This window comes from Hippopotamus amphibius, chromosome 8 (genome assembly GCF_030028045.1).
Source record: "Hippopotamus amphibius kiboko isolate mHipAmp2 chromosome 8, mHipAmp2.hap2, whole genome shotgun sequence".
NCBI lineage: Eukaryota > Metazoa > Chordata > Mammalia > Artiodactyla > Hippopotamidae > Hippopotamus > Hippopotamus amphibius.
In genome coordinates, this window is record NC_080193.1 from 4,765,540 (window position 1) to 4,784,497 (window position 18,958).

At 49.0% G+C, this 18,958-nt stretch overlaps 1 protein-coding gene across 4 annotated transcripts in view; it reads right to left on the reverse strand.

Moving 5' to 3' along the window:
• Positions 1 to 18,958, reverse strand: part of NF2 (NF2, moesin-ezrin-radixin like (MERLIN) tumor suppressor) — a 64,721-nt gene that overhangs the window by 17,217 nt on the left and 28,546 nt on the right. For all 4 annotated transcript variants that reach the window (XM_057744445.1, XM_057744446.1, XM_057744447.1 and 1 more), the window contains exons 5-12: positions 16,578 to 16,646; positions 15,653 to 15,735; positions 13,383 to 13,458; positions 10,877 to 11,011; positions 7,246 to 7,320; positions 5,040 to 5,153; positions 2,096 to 2,218; positions 1,213 to 1,430 (exon numbers count right to left, since the gene is read on the reverse strand). In XM_057744445.1, coding sequence (XP_057600428.1) covers positions 1,213 to 1,430; positions 2,096 to 2,218; positions 5,040 to 5,153; positions 7,246 to 7,320; positions 10,877 to 11,011; positions 13,383 to 13,458; positions 15,653 to 15,735; positions 16,578 to 16,646 — 893 coding nt within the window. The remainder of the gene's footprint in view (positions 1 to 1,212; positions 1,431 to 2,095; positions 2,219 to 5,039; positions 5,154 to 7,245; positions 7,321 to 10,876; positions 11,012 to 13,382; positions 13,459 to 15,652; positions 15,736 to 16,577; positions 16,647 to 18,958) is intronic.

An 18,958-nucleotide genomic window follows, 5' to 3' on the forward strand; every position in this document is an offset into this window, starting at 1 on the left:
GGGGTGGGGGTGGGGGGGCGGATTTACACAAAATCAGAACTTCTGAAGCAGGGACAACATTCCCAAGTATTGTTCATTTCAACTGATTTCCAGTTTAAATCAAAACTGGAACAGTGGGGACTTCCCTGGTTGCACAGTGCTCCCAGTGCAGCGGGTCTGGGTTCAATCCCTGGTCAGGGAACTAGATTCTACATGCATGCCGCAACTAAGAGTGCACATGCCACAACTAAGGCGCCCGCCAGCCGCAGCTAAGACCCGGTGCAACCAAATAAATAAATAAAATAAATATTAAAAAAAAAAAAACCCAAAATTGGAAGAGAAGTGAAGCCAGTGGCGAGACAAGTCTTTGCAACTGGGGGAGGAGGAGGCAAGTCAGGGGAAGGGCTGGAAGCTTCCCCTGCTTCTTTCTGGGTGGGAGCGGGCTGGACGAAGGTGTCATACTGGATCACAAAGGGCAGCACGTGAAAGAACTGATTCTTCACGGCCCCCGCGTGAAACAACCTCCTTGGGCAGGAAGGCGAGCCTGTGGCTGAGGGCCTCGAGCCTTGTCCGACACAGGACCCAGGGGGCCCGGCCCAACACGCGTCACTCTCGGGGAAGTGACTGCACGTGGCAAGAAAGGAGCCCGGGGCAGGGCGGGAAACACGGAACCATGTTCCCAGAATGACACACGAAGAGGGGAGAGGAAACTGCAGCGACCGCACCTCGGCAGCGAAACGTGCCGTGAGGAAGGAGCCAGTGCTTATCCGACGGCCGTGGGGCCAGGACAACCCAGAGCCTCGAGCTCTCTTTGAAAAGCGCAGACTACAGCCCCATCCTCAGATGGGGCGGCCTGCCCTCCCCTCCCGCCTGCAGGGAACCGTTAATGCTGAGTAGCTGCTGTCTGCCCCGCAAACAAAGAGGGAAAAGCAGCACGTTTTGTAAATGTCAGAAGCGCCTCCTCACGTCTCCTCCGCTAAGAGCAGCCTGTGGACAAGCTCGATGGTTTTCCTGCAAACTTGACCATCACAGGAACAGGGGCTCATCACAAAGGCGCAGCCCGACCAGAGTCCACTGGACGGGAGAACTGCGTCCCTGCGCCCGTCCAGCTCCAGCCCCACCGGACCGGGGAGGAAGGGGCCTCTGCCCCGCCCAGGAGCCAGACTGGCAGTTGGAGGACGGCTGCCGCCGGGCTCTGCCCCAGCGCAGGGCCCCCCTCGCCCCCACTCTGACCTCCTCTCCGACTCCTCAGCCATCTTCAGCGCCAGCACCTCGGCCTCCAGCACCTTCTGCTCCATCAGGCGCTTCTCCTCCTCCGTCCGGATGGCCGTGGCCTTGATGCGCTGCATCTCCTGTTCAGCCTCTGCCGCCTTCTGTGCCAGGAGCTTCGCCTCCTCCTCCGTGATCTGGGCCTTTTCAGCCAACAGGTCGGCTGTCTCCTCGGACCGCATCTGGAGAGAAGGGCGCGGTCAGCGGGAACGGGAGTCCCGCACCTGTCGGCTCGCCCCGATCAGGCCTCAGACCCCCAGGTCAGAAACGACCAGGGTCTCGGACTCCTTGGGGCCCCGCCACTGGGTGTCTCCAAGCCGCACCCTTCAGCTTCTCACAAGGCCCTTCAGGGTCCATCCATGGGGACCCACTTGAGCTGAGGCTACACTTTATGAGGGAGAAAACCAGCTTAACTCTGTCCTCCTTTCTCTTCAAATACGTGGTTCAAAACCGGCGGAGACGTTGCCCCCTGGGGACACGTCACAATGTCTGGATACATGTTTGATGGTCACAAATGGGGGAATCTAGTGGGCAGAGGCCAGGGACACGGCCAACCAGCCCTCGACGCACAGGACGGCCCCCACCTGGGGATGACATGGCCCCGGGGTGGGGCGGGCCGAGGCTGAGACGCCCGGAGGGAAAGGTGACCCACAGTGAGTGGCGTCTGCCTGTACTTGGAGGTTGAACTCAACCTCAACCTGCTCCTGGAAACACAGGTGGAAAGGAAGACGATTTTTTTTTTAAGCCGAAAACGTCAAAGTAAACATGGCTAATCTGTGGTCCTCAGGGGCCTCACTCCAGAGCCCGAGACCCCCCGGCCCCCGGGACCCAGCCCCTCGGGGGTCACCAGGGCTTCGTTGGCCATCGTCGCCTCTTCCTTCATCTGAAGCAGCCTCCTCTCCAGCTCGTCCCTTGTGCGCTCGGCCTCCTCCCGCATCTGCTTCTCTCGAGCCAGGCGCTGACGCTCCATCTGCGGGGAAGGAGCGGCCACTGGTCACGGGGCCCAGGGCCCGCGGGGCCGCAGATCCGAGGACGCCCAGCACCCAGGGTCTCCCCTCTGGGGACCCTTTTCTTCCCTGGACTTTAGGTACCGGTGTCGTTCTCCTCGCCCACCACCCCGGTCCTTCCAAACCAGCTGCAGAGTGGAAAGCCGTGCTCCTTGAAAAATCATCCAGTGGTGAATGAGCGAACCAAGGAACAAGCAGCAGAACTCCGAGCCAGTCTCCACTGGGAGGGGCGGGCGCACTCGTACACGCCGGCCACGGAAGCGGCTCCCTGGCCCCCGTGCCTTTGTGAGGGGAGACCCCAGCGGCTCTGCCCTGCAGCTGACCGTGCACAACGCAGGCGCCTTCTCCCCGAGGGGCAGCTCCGGAGACAGACCGCGTTCTCCCCCCAGCGCTGGATGAGACGTCTCCGCCATTTCTTACCCACACGGACCCCTCCCACACCTTCTCCTCTCATCAACAACAGCTCTGCTCCTGCCTCTGACCCTCGGAGACGATGGAATCATCCGTGTGATGCACCAACCGCTCACACACTGTATTTCACAGTGGGAGGCGGCAGCAGCCCGGACACAGACCACACAGCCTCCTGCGGAGGCAACTCCTGAGCCAGGCCCGCGACAGGCGGGAGCCCGGGGTGGGGGGCGGGGGGTGGGACGCGGCCCCGCCCCTCACGGCACCAGCACTAAGCTGCCGCCGCCTCCCCTGCCTTCCGGATCACTGTATTAATTGGGCCCCATGCCGAGCTTAATAAGGGGAACACGCAGAGGACACGCGCTCTCCTCTGTGATCCTAGGGCCCTCGCTGCGTTCACAAAGCAGGAGCCAGAAGTGACCACGGCACCATTTTCTTCCTTAAATAATTAAAGCACATTTAATTACTTCTTGCTTCAATCTTCTCCCAAACACAAGATTTCTTTTTTTTTTTTTTTTTTTTGCACACGGGCTTAATTGCTCCGCGGCATGTGGGATCTTCCTGGAGCTGGGATTGAACCCGTGACCTCTGCATTGGCAGGCGGATTCTTAACCACTGCGCCACCTAGGAAGCCCCCAAACACAAGATTTCTAAGATTGCTGCTTTTCCTAAATAGTAAGCCAAAAAAATGCTTCGGGCCTCGAAGGAATACTGCAAAGACAAGCGATAAAATACTGGAAATTCTTCTCCCATGTTCCCCTTGCAAGTCAATGTAAAGCCTGGCCGGTTTGCTCTCGGATTTCCATCATATTACGATTTCCATTAGGTGGATAACGAGCTCCCTGTTATCCTCCACTGGAAAAAAGCCTACAATCCCCTCCTGCTCCCAGCATTGCACCTTCCCTGAGACCTCCACCCCAACAATAAGGGACCTCCCGTTTGCAAAGCGGTTTCAGCTCACAAAGACGTTCAGGTACAGTGTGTCCTTTGATCTGAGACACAGAAGAGAGATCCTTAACTCCACTTGACAGATGAGAAAACCAAGGTCTGGAAGGTAAATCATTTGCTAGGGTTGCATACTAAGTTTCACATCTGGCTCCAAGGTCAGTGTCTGGAGCTGGGCCACAGAGCCCCGACCTGTGGTTGCCAGATGCCAAGAACGTGTGTCTGCCGTCCTGCAGGCAGGTCAGGTCAGGGTGTGTTCAAGCTACTCTCTGGAGGCTCACACGCGCCTTGCTGTGTTCAGATCTCTCACTTCTAAGCTTTGCTCTGCTGATAAAAAGGTCAGAGAGCGCTCTTCTTCAAGTTGCCACTATGACCCTGTGCTGGCCCAGGAGCATTTCTCTGTCCAACAAAGCCCATTCCACCATCCCCCACAAAGCATCCCCAAGAGCACACCTGTGGCCTGCTGTCTCAGAGAGGTAAGAGACGGAGAGCCGAAAGCACAATGGATCAAACTGGGCATCTCACTCCAAATCTCAGCACCGGGCGCCAGCCTCATCAGAGGACCCAAATTAGAGAGCTGCACACAGGCTAAGTATCACCCCTTTGGGCCTGCAAGTCCTAAGGGCAGCCGACTGCAGCTGCTGCTACTCAGCCTAGTAGTTCGTCCAAAGCCACGATGGATAGTCTCAGCAGCGAGGCTTAGATTAGCTATGTGGATTTCGGTGAGTTGAAAAGGTCTATGAGTAGAAAACAATGATGCAGATCGTCCAGGCTGCTGATAATGTGCTCCTGGCACCTCCTGCTGTGGGCGATGTGCTGCCCGGGCTGACCCGCAGTGGGGAAGTGCAGCCGGAGTCTAATTAGCATTCCAGCAGCGGGCGCGGAGATGCCCCTGCATTCCATCACCATTTAATTAGAAAAAGAGAAGCCCGCACACAGGAGACAGGCAGGCAGAAAGAATGAAAGCGTAGCTGCATGGACAAGAGAGGGATGGATGGATGGATGGATGGATGGATGGATGGGGGGATGGGAGGGTGGATGGAGGGATGGATGGATGGGAGGGTGGATGGAGGGAGGGATGGATGGAGGGAGGGATGGATGGGGGGATGGGAGGGTGGATGGATGGAAGGATGCATGGGTGAATGGATACATGTGGGCTTGGCTATCTCTGCCCAAACCTGTATTAATCACATTTCACTCACTTCATTGGAGAAATAACTAAGGATGTGTCTTTGATATATGTGGTTACTGTTTACTCTTCATTTCCAGGGCTGATGCCCCACCATCATTTATTCATCAGCCAAAAAGATCCAACAGGAATAAAATAAGAGTAGACATGTCCATGACCAAAGGACTCCTGTCAGCCCATGACCACTCCTTACCTCCTGGCCAAGACCACCACCGGGTGACAGTGGCAGTTCACCTGCTCACCTGCTTCCTGGCCTTCTCCTCCCTGGCCTGGGCCTTCATCTGCTGAACTTCCAAAGAATCGGCCTTCCTCCTCCTCATAAACAGGTCGTGGTTCCCGATGCACAGCTGGAGAATCTGTGTGATGAAAGCAGGAGAAATGTTACACCCACGCCTTGACTCCACGGCTACAGCGCAGCAGCTGCAGCAGCACGGCCCAAGCGTTCTCGCGGGCAGCAGGGAACCTGAGAGAAGGTGTGTCGGGAGACCCCAACGCCCTCCCAGTGGCCTCCAGGCCTTGGCTCTGGAGGCGAACACAGTGGAGAGAGAAAGGGGTGACGTTTAGCTTGTCTTCTTTTTTTTTTTTTTTTGGCACACGGGCTTAGTTGCTCTGCGGCATGTGGGATCTTCCTGGAGCTGGGATCGAACCCATGACCTCTGCATTGGCAGGTGGATTCTTAACCACTGCACCACCTAGGAAGCCTTTAGCTTGTCTTCTGATGCCCCTCACTCTGCGGGGTCAGGGCATGGCTCTGCAGACCAGGGAGGACAGAAAACTGTGTTCAACAGGCTGAGCTGGGACGACAGGTCACTCACGGTCCCCCACCTCCACCACATGCAACACTCAACTCCAGAGGGATTAAAGCCTTAAACGCAAAGATCGAGCCCTGGAAACTCTTAGAAGAGAATCACAGGATAAGGAAAGATGTCAAGCAAAACACAAAAAGCAGAAATGAATGAGGAAAAGATGTAGATGTCTGTCTACATCAAAATTTTTTGTTTGTTAAGACATAAAAAGAGGAAAAATAAGACACAAACTGGGAGAAGAGGTAACAAACAAACAACCCAAAGAGAAAGAAAACAAACAACCCAAGAGAAAAACAGCCAAAAGACATGAAACAAGTATTTGACAGAAGAGACAATAAGACTGGCCAATAAAAATACAAAAAAATATTCAATCTCAATTAGTAAATATAAAGATGTGAGTTAATATGACATGGAGATACCATTTTATGTGCACAAGACTGGTAAAAATTTTTAGAGGCTAATAACACAATTGTTGAGGATATAAGGCAAAAGGAGGTCCCACCCGGGGCTTCTGGATCTATACAGTAATTCACTTTCTTTGGAAAACAACGTGGCATAACCTTGAATTTGGACATGCACCATGTGCAGGGCTGTGTGAAGACATTCTCTAGACTCCAGGGAAACAACTGCCCACGCGCACCAGAGGGCAGATACAAGACGCAGAAAGCACTTAATTGTCCATTAATAGGAGAACGGAGAAAAAAATATATATATATTTTATAGAATATATAATGGAATACTATACAGCAGTAAAATGAAGAGACCATATCTTTAAGCATCAACATAAATAAATGTCAAAAAATAATGTGTAAAAACAGCAAGTGACAGAAGAATGCAGCTGACAGCACACGGTATAAATTTCAAAAACATACAAAACTTACTAGTATACTTGTTTTGCCGTATACAAAATAAAGTTTTGATGAAAAGCAGGGGATACTAAGCACACGGCTGAGAACAGTGGTCACCCTCAGGGAGCAGAAGAGACAGCAGAGTGCTGATGTGAGGGGTTCCACAGTGTTGGGAGTTGCTATTTCTTAAAGCTAGTAGTGGGTAAGAAGCTGTTTGCTTCTGTCATTTTTTTTTTTAAATTTATTATTTATTTATGGCTGTGTTGGGTCTTCATTGCTGTGCGTGGGCTTTCTCTAGTTGTGGCAAGCAGGGGCTACTCTGTTGTAGTGGGCGGGCTTCTTACTGTAGTGGCTTCTCTTACTGTGGAGCACAGGCTCTAGGTGCTCAGGCTTCAGCACTTGTGGCACTCGGGCTTAGTTGCTCCATGGCATGTGGGATCTTCCCGGACCAGGGACTGCGTCTCCTGTATTGGCAGGCAGATTCTTAACCACTGCGCCACCAGGGAAGCCCTGCTTCTGTCATTCTTTATACCCTATATGTACATTATATTTATCCTTTCACATGTATGAAGTACTTCAATAAAAATAACCTTTAAAAAAGTTCCTTATCATAAAATGTAGGTTTGACTCTTTAGGTTAAGCTAAAGAGAAGCCTGTCAAGACTGATCAGAAAAGCATGTACCAAGTGAGTTATTCTATACCTCACAACATGTCACTCTGATACTGGTTCAAAACGGGCTTTCAGTTTCCCAGGAAAACTACAGTCTGTAACAAAAACCAGGATCTCAACTTACCAGCTTATTAACACGTAGCTTTGAGGAGTTAAATTTGAAGACATCAATTTTCTTATCCAATGGCTTAATAGTAAACTGAAAGGAAAAAGCAGAAAACAGTTTCAGTCTGACAGCCTAGAACATTACCACCAACTGGGAAATTCTACAAAAGCAGCAAACCTGTTGGCAAAGACCCAAGTCCATGCCTTGTCCTGGCTTCCTGGTGCCCAGGAAGTTCAGGATCCTGGAAGCTGGATTCTCAGCACCACCTTAGGCTTGGAAACCTGAGATACAAACCCTTGATGGGCCCAACCTTGAGGCCAATGCTGGGAAGGCCACCGCAGAGTCTCAGGCAGCCCTGCCTTCAGGAGGTTCACAACCTGGCTGGAACTAGACCAACAACAGCCAACTACTCGCGAGATTACATCATGCGTTAGTGCCTCACTGGGTGGCACAGAGTAGGAGGGACACAAGCTGGTCTTAGACAAAGAATATGACCTAGAAGGTAGGACAGAAAGGTAGTCTGGACAGGGCAAACAACAGAAATGAGGCAGAGATGGGGAAATGAGCTGTGTGTGTGTGTGTGCATGAGAAAGAGAGAGAGAGAGAGTGAGAGAGATTATTAGCTCTGTCATGACTAAGATGAAAACCAAGGACTTAGGGACTTCCCTGGTGGCACAGTGGTTGAGAATTCACCTGCTAATACAGGGGACACAGGTTCGATCCCTGGTCCCGGAGGATCCCACATTCCGCAGAGCAACTAAGCCTGTGTCACAACTACTGAGCCTGCACTCTAGAGCCCAAGAGGCACAACTACTGAGCTCACGTACCGCAACTACTGAAGCCCGTGCTCTGCAACAAGAGAACCACCGCAATAAGAAGCCCATGCATTGCACTGCAACGAAGAGTAGCCCCTGCTCGCCGCAACTAGACAAAGCCCACACACAGCAACGAAGACCCAGCACAGCCAATAAATAAATAAATAAATTGAAAAAAAGAGAAAACCATGGACTTAGACTGGGAGGAAGGCAGGAGAGGGGGGTGGTGAGGCGGGCTGGGGATGGGCAGTCAGAAGGGCTTAGGTTTGATCTGACAGCATACAGGGAGTCAACCCAGATTTCCAAACATGGGGACGGTTTGATGAAAGCTGTTAACAGAAGGAATACAGTAAAGAGTGACGAAGAATGGACTGCAATAGAAAAGGAAAACACAGTCCTTGAAAAAAAGGGGAGAGGAAGAGGAATGCTAAGGGTGGGGGGTGGGTAGCTTAGTCGGAGAACCCAGGGCCGGACTATCAGGTAGGGTCCCATTTAAACAAAAAACAGAGACTGCTGTTCTCACCCACTCCTGATGAGACTGGACAGATCCCAGATTGCAAAGATGCACTTTAAACATGAACATCCACTCCCAAGAATGACTTGCTACGCAGATAAAGACATTTGGGTATTTCTTTCACATGCTATGTTGTCCGACAAGGAGTTAGCACATGGAGGGAAGAAAAACGATCCTTTGTTTAGCTTTTGGTCAAGAGAACTTAGAGGCCGTATCGCTCTTGTGCAGGCTGCTATTTATGAATTTCGTGAGCTTATTTCTGGCTGTGCTGTCAAAGCCCAGAGCTGTCAGTGGGAAACCTCAAGGAGTGGGGAAACCAAAGGCTCCGCGCCATGCTGGAGCACGCACGCAGAATCAATGGCTCATTTAAAATAAACCAGCACTTCTGTTGTGACAGCACGGCTGTCGTGCGTCACGACCAGGGCTACTTCCCATCATGTCAAGTCGGCTTGGGGCCCTGTCGCTGCGCCAGTTACTGACATGATGGAACGCAGTGGCACCCTGCCCCAGGAGAGGGAATATTAGAGTTTACTGTGTCGGACCGTCATACTAGGGGAGACTTCACTCCTTGGCTTCCATGAAGGATAAGTGCTTTGGGAGCGTTTAGCACGCAAATTTGTGGATGTGCAGTAAACAGACTGCATGAAATCAGAGATGAAAAACTACCAGCACACCTACCGCTTTAAGTCACGTGGAACGTTCAACTTAAGTGCTTTAAGAAAGAAATACCTAAATGCTCGTCTTCCTGGGCTACTTACAAAAATCTGAAAGCCAGAATGTTTTGAATTAAGAAGCTCCATCTGCCTCATCAAGCATGGCTGAGGAGATCTCAGCCCTGCACTGGCAACCCGGGGCCTGGCGTTCCCTTCCTCGAGTTGCTGCACACAGAAAGAGCAGACAGGAAATCTGCTCGTGGTGGGGGCTCTGCAGGCAGCCACGGGAGCCGTCGCTGGTACTCGCTCCACGCCCGGGCTGTGCGGGCACCAGCACGTCGCCAGGCCTGCATTCCTCCGCCCGACGCCCTGTGTCTCAGGGCCCGTCCTCTGCGCCTCCCCAGAAACGCGGCGGATGTGGCTTCTGCTAATTCCCCCTCACCAGACACAGGTCACCAGATCCCTCTGCATCCCCGCCTCCTGAGGTGACACCCTCCTGGGGTGACACGGAGCAACCAGAACACAGGCCCCTACCCTCACAGCAGCGTAGCTGTGAGGACTGAATCCGAGTCAGGGTGAAGCTGCCGGCAGGCGGAAGAGCACCGTGTCATCACCAACCCCATCGCCAGCCGCTCACCCTAGAGTTATATAAATCACGGTAGCTGAGCTACGACTTGACTCTCACTTCCCTGAGAGCTGAGGCTGCATTCTCTACATCTTTGTTTCCCCCACAAAACCTAACACAAAGCAGATGCTCAAAAATTCCTTTAAAATTAACAATGAATGTGGTCACCAAGGAGAGAGAGGGTGGGGGAGGGGGGAGGGACTGACAGAGACACGCTACTGTATGTTAAATAGGTACCTAGTAAGAACCTGCTGTAGAGCGCAGGGAACTCTACTTAATACTCTGTAATGACCTATGTGGGAAAAGAACCTAAAAAAGAGTGGAGATATGTCTGTGTATAACGGATTCACTTCGCTGCACAACAGAAACTAACACAACACTGTAAATCAACTATACTCCAATAAAAATTAATTTAAAAAATTAACAATGAATGAATATAGGATTACAGCATTAGGGAAAAGTCACCATCCTATATAGTAATAGTTGAATTCTAAGAGTGTTCATCTGAGTTATTCAAACTTAATTATTCTTGAATTCCTGTAAGCAAGTTAGCCTGACATCTTTCTTTATATCATTGCGGATATGTATATATCATATGTATATAATACACACACATTCATATACATATTATGGAGCCACATATAGATCTGCATCCCATGAATCAAGCACTGGACACAGAGAGAGGGTTTAATATACACCACACTTAAAATACAAAGCGAGGTCTCACCGGAAATAGAAAGCCAAGTAATAAGAAAGGGTTCCTTTCTGGCTTGTTTATTGTTCTCTAGGGGTTTAGTCCTGACAAGTTGAGCTTCCCAGCCTCTTGTTAGTCAGCAGCAGGGTTTAGTGATGCTATTTGAAAATAGGATGCCAGTACTGTTCTGTAAATACTATAAAAATCAACAAGCAAAACCCTAAAGCCTGGGAATTAAAGGGTCTTGCTGCTAACAAGGAGCAGTCTGGCTGCAGCTGCTCCAGGAGGAGGAGGGAGGGCAGAGACCAGCGGGGCCTCCGTGGCGTCTGCAGCGCAGACGTGTCCTACCTCCTTGTCGCTGTATGAGATGTTTCGGATTTCATTCCATGGGAAGGAGATCTTGGGGGTCAGCCTGTTCTCAGGGTCATAGATATGAAGCCCCAAAGCATCCACTCCGAGCAGCAGCTCTGTGCCCTTTTTATTCTGTAGATTTGACAAAGAACAGCCACTGTCAGCTCCAGCCGAGGTGCAAGATTTTATTCAACTTCCCAAAGAACCTGGCAGAGACCATTACAGATGACAAGTTTCAACAGGTCCCAACAGAGGTCACTGCTGTCTCAGCACCCAGGGGGCCTCCAGCTTCCTGAACTGGGGCAGGTGGAGGCAAAATGATACCATTCTTGTGACTCATGTGTCCCATGGAGGGATCACTGGGGGCTCCTGTCACTGGCTCGATGGCTAAAGTAGGGGTAATTGAAGCGTTGTTACTGCTAATTAAATAACTGGCTTATCATAGGTGTCGAATAAAAACCTGTAGGATTAAACATCTCTTGTGTTAAAAGAAAAGGCTGTTGTACTACCAGAAAGAAAATTCTAAGCGCTGGGACCAGATGGCCTTATTTTACGTTAAAATGTAGTTTCAATGTGATAAAGCAAGTATATGTAGTAAAGTGTTAACTGAAGAATCCAGGCAGTGGGCACACAGGTATTCCCTGTAAAAATCTTCCAACTTTCCTATATGTTGGAAATTTTTTATTTTGAAATATTGGAAAAAAATATCAAAATGAATTGTATATAAATTGTACCCCAATAAAGTGGTTTAAAAATTGAACTGATAGACTGTATGCAGGCTGTACCTATGACGACAGACTGGCCAGAAGCCAGGGCACCCAGGGGGCAAGTGCCCTGGGCCCTCACATCACTGACCAGTGTGCACCTGGAGGCCACCTCTTCGGGGCTGGAGGCCCATCCCCCTGTGCTTCGGTCTGGCCCTCGTACGGCGGTGGGGGGAAGCTCCCCGCACCTGACCTCTTGCTGACAGCAAGGAAATGGAACCAAGGCGCCAGGGCAGGAAAACAGGTCTGCAAACTGAGACGGTGCCCTGACTGTGATGAGAAGTACCAGGCTAACAGCAGGCGTCAGGTGCAGGAGTGAGCACTGTGAGATAAATCTCTTACTTGAGCTAACACCTGAAGTCAGGTGCGATCACCAAACCATCAGGGAGAGCCCTCTGCTCGCCTGCAAAGCTCTTAAAAAGCACTGTGTTAACACAAGTGAGGCTGTGTGCTTTAAAAATCTATAGCACATTTTGGAAAACAAGATATTGTGTTTCTAGCTTAAATTTTTTAAAAACATTGATTCTACCCTCTGCCTATCGTGATGATCCCAACGCTTCTAGAGAATACACAGAGACAGGTGGGGACTCAAGCAGCCCCGTTCAAACTGTTTTAAGCACACATCGTCCTTAGATGATGGTGAAACTTCAGGAACCTTAACACAAAGACACTAAAATATCCATTACCCTCATCTATCGTGTGATACGAGACACGTGCACAAAATCGTTTAATTTAGTCTGACAGCTGCAGAAACATTCCCTCATAAGAAGCTGTCTTTTCAGGATTATAAAACACTAGTTTTCTAGAAAGTAGCTGATGGGGCAACAGGAGATGTACGGACAAATACAAATTAATAAAATTTTAGAAAACAACCTTCAGCATTAATATGGAAAACCTTTTAGGCATTTGTATACTATACAAAATGACATAATTTGTCAGTGTGCCTTATTTTTATGCAAATAATCCGTTAAAAATATCTATTTAGGAAACAAAGTAGAAAGCTATCCCTAGGATATTTTAAATGTGTTCCAATTTACCTAAATTTAATACAAAATTTATGGACACCCTGAAAAGGAAAGCAAGCCGTAACTATAATGATAAGGGTGGCCCACTGTGGATCGCTGTTTTACTGTCAACTCATCTACAGTTTGGAACCAGCGATGAAATACTTCAGCAAATCGCAGGAACTCCTTTGGAAGGAGCTGCATCCAACAGCAGAGCCTTGGGAGAAAGATGCTCGTAAAGGCCGGACGGGGGCTGAAAACAAACGCTTCTCTAGCGCAGAAGCAGCGGTTCCCGGAGGACAGCGGACTATTAATGGTCTGAATAGAAAACCAATTAGCCTGCCAGGGAGAGTCCCCACCCAAACAAATCAGTAATCTGTAAAAGCAGCTTTACTCTCCTTGTATCCTGGGGGAAGAAAGTATTTACAGGTGTTCCCTGTGGGCCCAGATCTCACAGAGCCAGAAATAATCAAATGGTACACCAGAGTATTCAGATAGGCTTTTGCCTAGGCAGGACCAGGCCCCCCCGAGGCTCCACTGACACTTAATTACCTAGGATCTAATTGAAGTCCCAAAATAGAAAACGAGGCTCTAAGACCCTCTCCCCTTCCTCTTCCCTTGTTCGCCACTGAGCTGTTGAAGTGTCTACCGCCCTGGGATGGGGAGGGACCCGGTTTAGCAGCCTGCCCTCATTCGGTCTCTATACACAGGGAACTCGCGGAGGCTTCCACACACCCGGATTGTAAAGTAGTTCACACCGTACATCTCCAGGTCCTGAGCTATCTTCAGATATTCCATTTCAGCTTCGTCCCTGCGAGGAGAATGAAAGACACCGTCACTGGCGTGGAGGGAGAAAACCGGTGGGCAGTGCGCGCCAAGCTGAGCTTCGAAGAACCTGCGGGAAGACGCGAGTCCAGCAGCTACCAGCCAAGCTCTGCCGGACCCCGAGCCTATTAACCACACCACATCGAGGTCGAGCAGGATTTCCCATCCCCGTGGAAACAAGAGAACAGACTCATTACAAACTGAAGCGTCTCTTAGCTTCAATTTCACGCTTTGCCCTTGGTAAATAGCGACACCCGGCTGGGGTGATTCAAGAAAAGCACGTGGTATATCTGCTCCCTCAAGTGGATTTGGATGTTCGAGTTTTATGTTAGCTGTGGCTTTATCTAATTGCGTACTTTCTTCACCTAGAAGGTTTTGGTAACGACGCATCTCTGTCAGCTACCTGAGAGCTGCCTTTCTGATTTTATTCCTTTGGGTGTTATTGGAGGTTGAGGCACCTTCCTGACTTTATTCCTTTGGATGTTGCTGGAGGTTAGGGCAAGAGCCACCCGGGCTGTCAAACCCAAGCCAGGTCACCCACTTCTAAGTTGTGAGTCAGACTTAAAGGAAGCTCTTGCAGTCACAGTGACTTGCAGAAAACTCCCAGATAGGTACAGTGTTGACATATCTTAACCCAAGTCTCCCTACGACCTTGCCTTTCTTTCCTCTCTCCCATCTCAAAATGGTCTCAAGTGAATTTTAAAACTTCAACCTGAGGGACTTCCCTGGTGGCACAGTGGTTAAGAATCTGGCTGCCAATGCAGGGGACATGGGTTCAATCCCTGGTTGGGGAAGATCCCACGTGACACGGAGCAACTGAACCCGAGAGCCACAAGTACTGAGCCCACAAGCCACAACTACTGAAGCCCACGTGCCTACAGCCCGAGCACCACAACGAAGAATAGCCCCCGCTCACCATAACTAGAGAAAGGCTGCGCGCAGCAACGAAGACCCAATGAAGCCAAAAAGAAAATTAAAAAAAAAAATTCAACCTGAGAGGACACCGCAGTGGCAAGCAGGTGAAGAAACTTGAAATCACACGCGGTTGTTGATGTAAACCGATACAACTGCCTTGGGAAACTGTTTGATGTTATTTGTAACAGCAAAAACCAGGAGACAACCCTACAACCTAAATGTCTATCAACGGTGGAATGGATAACATGTGGTCTATAAATATCGTGGAATTCTACACAGCAGTGAAAATGGAAAAAACCACGGCTACAAGTCACAAACCCAAATCTCACAATATGATGCTGAATAAGAGAAGTGAGTCACAAATAACAGAAACTGTCTGACTGCCATTATATCATGTTTAAAACAAGCAACACTCATCCATGGAGTTGGATCTGGGAGTGTGGTTACCTCTGGGGAGGAGTGATGGGGGTAGGGCACGTGCTTTCTTGTCACCTGGCGTTACCTGGTGTTTTCACCTTGTAAGAATCCATCAAGTGGTATAGACTTGTCCACTTTTCGGTATTCTTTCTTTAAGGGTTAAAAACGTATGACAGGAAATTGAAGAAGAGGAAAAAAAAGTTAAAGGCTAATGAAAAGATGATCAATTCCTAACGTGATCAGGGAAATGATAATTAATACTTAAGATAACGAAATTTCATCTTTTAGATCACAAAAATTAGATTGGTAAAAAAGCCAATATTGAGGAAAGAATGGGGGCAAATACTTTCACACACTGCTGGTGGGCGTGTAAATAGGTACAACCTTTTTGGAGGGCAATTTGGAGGCACCTGTCAAGACGAAAAGGGCTCACATCCTTTGACTCGGCAGCTCTTCTAAAGGATCAGACCTACTCGTACGATTATATAATGATGTAAGATTGTAGACTGGAGAAGATTCTGTAAAAGCGAAAGACCTATGGCTACTCCAAATACCATCAATAGAGGAGTGGACACAAAAGCGACGGGATATGCATACAATAGAGTTCTTAAAATGAACCTAAATTAGCACGGAATGCAGTAGGTCTGTACATCCTGACAGGAGCCCCCGCGCACTAGAAAAAGGACACACACAATACTGAGGACAAGCACGGCTGCCAGCTCTCCCTTTTTCTTTTATACACTTCGGTACTGCACTTTGTTCAACAAGCACGTCCCAGTTTTAGAGTTCCTTAAAAAAGAAAAAAAAGGCCCATGAGGAAAGGTAAACCAGTGACGAAGCGGCCTCACCTGGCTCGGCCTCGGTGCTCTGCGTACCAGGCTGTGATTCTCTCCTCCCACATTTCTGGAGTCATCTGATACAGATTGATTACCTAGCGAAAAAGAGAGCAAAATAAAAAACCCACACACAGAGGAAGTTTTGGTATTGTTTGCCATTTTTCTAATTATGCATCATTTTTACAGAACGGCAAAGCTGTTTTTAAAAAGCCACACACAGGGGGCCAGTCACACGCAGAGGTGGGTGTGTAAATAATGGGTGCGTTCCATCGGAGTCACAATTCAGAAAGCTGCACCACTTCTCAGGCCGCGGGGCGCCCCTCGCCTGGCAGCGCCCCCCTTTCCTGGGCCATACAGCCCAGAGGGAGGACCTTGCGTAGGAGCACAGCTCACTCATCTTGGGTCGGCCCGAGGGCCAGGCTATATGTGCTGCTGCCTGTGCCTCTCCAGAAGCCATCAGAGGAGCGGGTACAGTCAGGGGAAGGTGAGGAGCAGGCCTCTGTCACACACGACAGGTGAGTGGAGCTACAACATCTGAAGCAGCAAAAGGGAGGGAGGGCCTGCCTCTGTGGTTAATGAACAAGATGAGCAGCACGAAGGATTAAAAGCTACAACACCCACCCCTGACTCATCCCCTCTACCCGCCCTGCGCAGCTGCAAGCAGCTCACTTCCTGGGGCTGAACTCAGGCTGCTCCACGCCCCTCCCTGGGAATCACCGACGCTCCCCCACCTTTAAAGAAAGGACCATCCGCAGGCCGTGCTTGTCCCGGCAATGCCAAACGAATCCCATGAACCTTCGCTTTTTACTGTTCTTAACAGAGATCTTTACTCAAGATTGATTACAAAACATTTATAAAAATGTTCTTGCCACGTACGTCCAACATTCCTTCCAGTCCTTCGGTTATGTCTTCCCAAACAGGGAATTCGATTCCTTACCCTTTTTGGAAGCAGTTCTTCTTGGGCCAAAAATCCCCGCTTGTGAACAGAGGGGTCGTAGTCACCGTACTGGAAGGAGAAGGAAAGGAGAGCGTGGGATTGTGATTCTAAAGACAACTGCGTTTCTGAGCAGGTCGACTCAGCCTCTGTCCCTCCCAGCTCTGGGGAGCAATTCAATTCCGATGACAAGTCGAGATTGCAACCTTGCTAGTTTGTTATCCTTGGATGAAAATACAAAGCTGCTTATGTCTGTGAAGAGCCACACAATCCTGTAAGGGATGGATGGGTGACATGCTAATAAGAATGTGACATCTGTAGAGAAATGTGGCCGAGCTTTCTAACTCCTGAAGGAAACAGTCACTACCCGAACAGTAGCTTTTGAAAGGAGACAACCAAACACAACGGTGTAAGTTGTGATTAGCAACGGCTGATAAGAGTCTTACCTACAAATGCTTCTAAGTGGCTGGTAATTGGAGGCAGCTGCTAGATGGGAGCTGGGGATAGTGCTGGTAGTATTTTTAATACCTTTTAATCAAGGCTCTGAAAAATGCTTTGGAAAAATCTGATGCCAACACTGTCATTCCTATCGTACAGACGAAGAAACGAGTAAAAGGTTAACGGATCTTCCTGAAGCTGCAGAGCAAATCAGTCTGTGCCCTGCATGTTAATGTACTCACCGGGGACAGGAACTTGGAAGTTTATTTTCTGCTTTGAAAACAAATATCCTTTTCTTTCCTAGAAAGTTAGTCTGACCAGGAAATAATCAGAAATGAAGGGATTTTTAAAAAGAAACTAACCATAAAATATATGGAAAATCAAAGCTGGTCTCTTGTCAATCAGCATTCAGTGGCTTCTCTTTTGACCCAAAACAACAAAGCTCAGTGTTTTAGTATAAGCTTCTATAAACACTTATCCTTTTCGCCACCAACGTTGGAAAAACAAAAGAAAGGCCTGTCTGTTGGCTCTACATCCCACCAAGTCGGGTCAGGACGTGGCCCACCCTCTCATGCCCAAAGAACCTCAAGTTAGATTTCTGGTGTGTTTTCCAACAGACACTCATGGGATTGAAAAGAGATGAGCATCGCCAACTGTAAATCATGTCTTATTCCCACACCACGCTTCTATAAAAGCCCTGAGGATTCATCTCTCTTATGAATCTCATAATTATCTTGCAAATAGCAGAATTGTATTGCACTGGCTTTTCAATTTAAAAAAACTAATTTTCAAACTTAAATACTTAATGAATATGTCAATTTTGGTAACCCTGTCTATGCATTTCTTCATTGAAAAAACTTGAAGGAAACTGGTTTCCCTGGATCTCTGAAAGGCCCCGGGGGTGGGGCGGGGGGTAGAGGTTGCTTAGGGTGCAATCCTAGCTCTTTGACTTCTTAGCTATGACCTTGGAAAATCTGTCTCAGTTTCCTCATCTGTAAAATGGGGATAATAACAGTATTTATCTTACAGGACTCTTGTGAGGAGTAAATGAAATACCCACAAAAAATTTAAAACTATGATTAACACACAGCATACAATGCAACCTGATGTCAAAAGATAAAAACTCAGCTCATGCCACCTCGTCAAGTCTGTTTCCTAATTTGTCAAATGAGAGGATTGGTCTTGGAGGATTTTAAAGGGGGGCTCTGGAGTATCCCCTGAGGCCTCGAGTGAGGCACCCTCTTTCTAAATCTCAGCTTCCCCATCTAGAAAGCAAGGGTCAGAACCAGTACCCGCCTCCTGGGGCGCGATGAGGATGAAGACAGGTGAGCACTCAGCACGGTGCCCGGCTCATAACGAGTCAGGTATTATTGTCATCAGCTGCTGTTATTTATGATGACACTGGTTACTCTTCGTCTCCCTGATTCTTGAAGGGGGAGGATGATACAGAAAGCCCTGTTTGTTGCACTTGCAAACCTCTCAACAGTGCTGACCAAACTCTAGTGCTTTTGCAAGCAGATATGCAAAGTGAAAGCTGTAAATCCAGGCTCCAAAGGCTTGCAAGATTAATGACCCCCATTATCATACTGAGCTCCCAGCTACTCCACTGATCAAATGTTACATCTGAGCACCGGGGGAAGGTGGCAAAGACACTGCTGAAGGAACTTCTCCACTGGACTAATTCCACTTAGAACATTAAAGCCACCTTGAGGTATATGTCTGCTCTTGAATGTCTTTTTAAAAAACAAAAAAAGAGGAAGAAAATCTGCAAGTGGTGCTGGCTGGTGAATATAAAAGACAGTTGGAGCAGTCCATGGATGGAGATGGCCGTTCCTCCTCCTTTTAGGTACAGAGGCATCCGGGTAACATATGCAAGAGTGAATTTGCTGGGAAGCTAATGAGGCTTGGGTTTCAGGTCTCTGCACCTGCGTGGGCCTGTGCCTAAT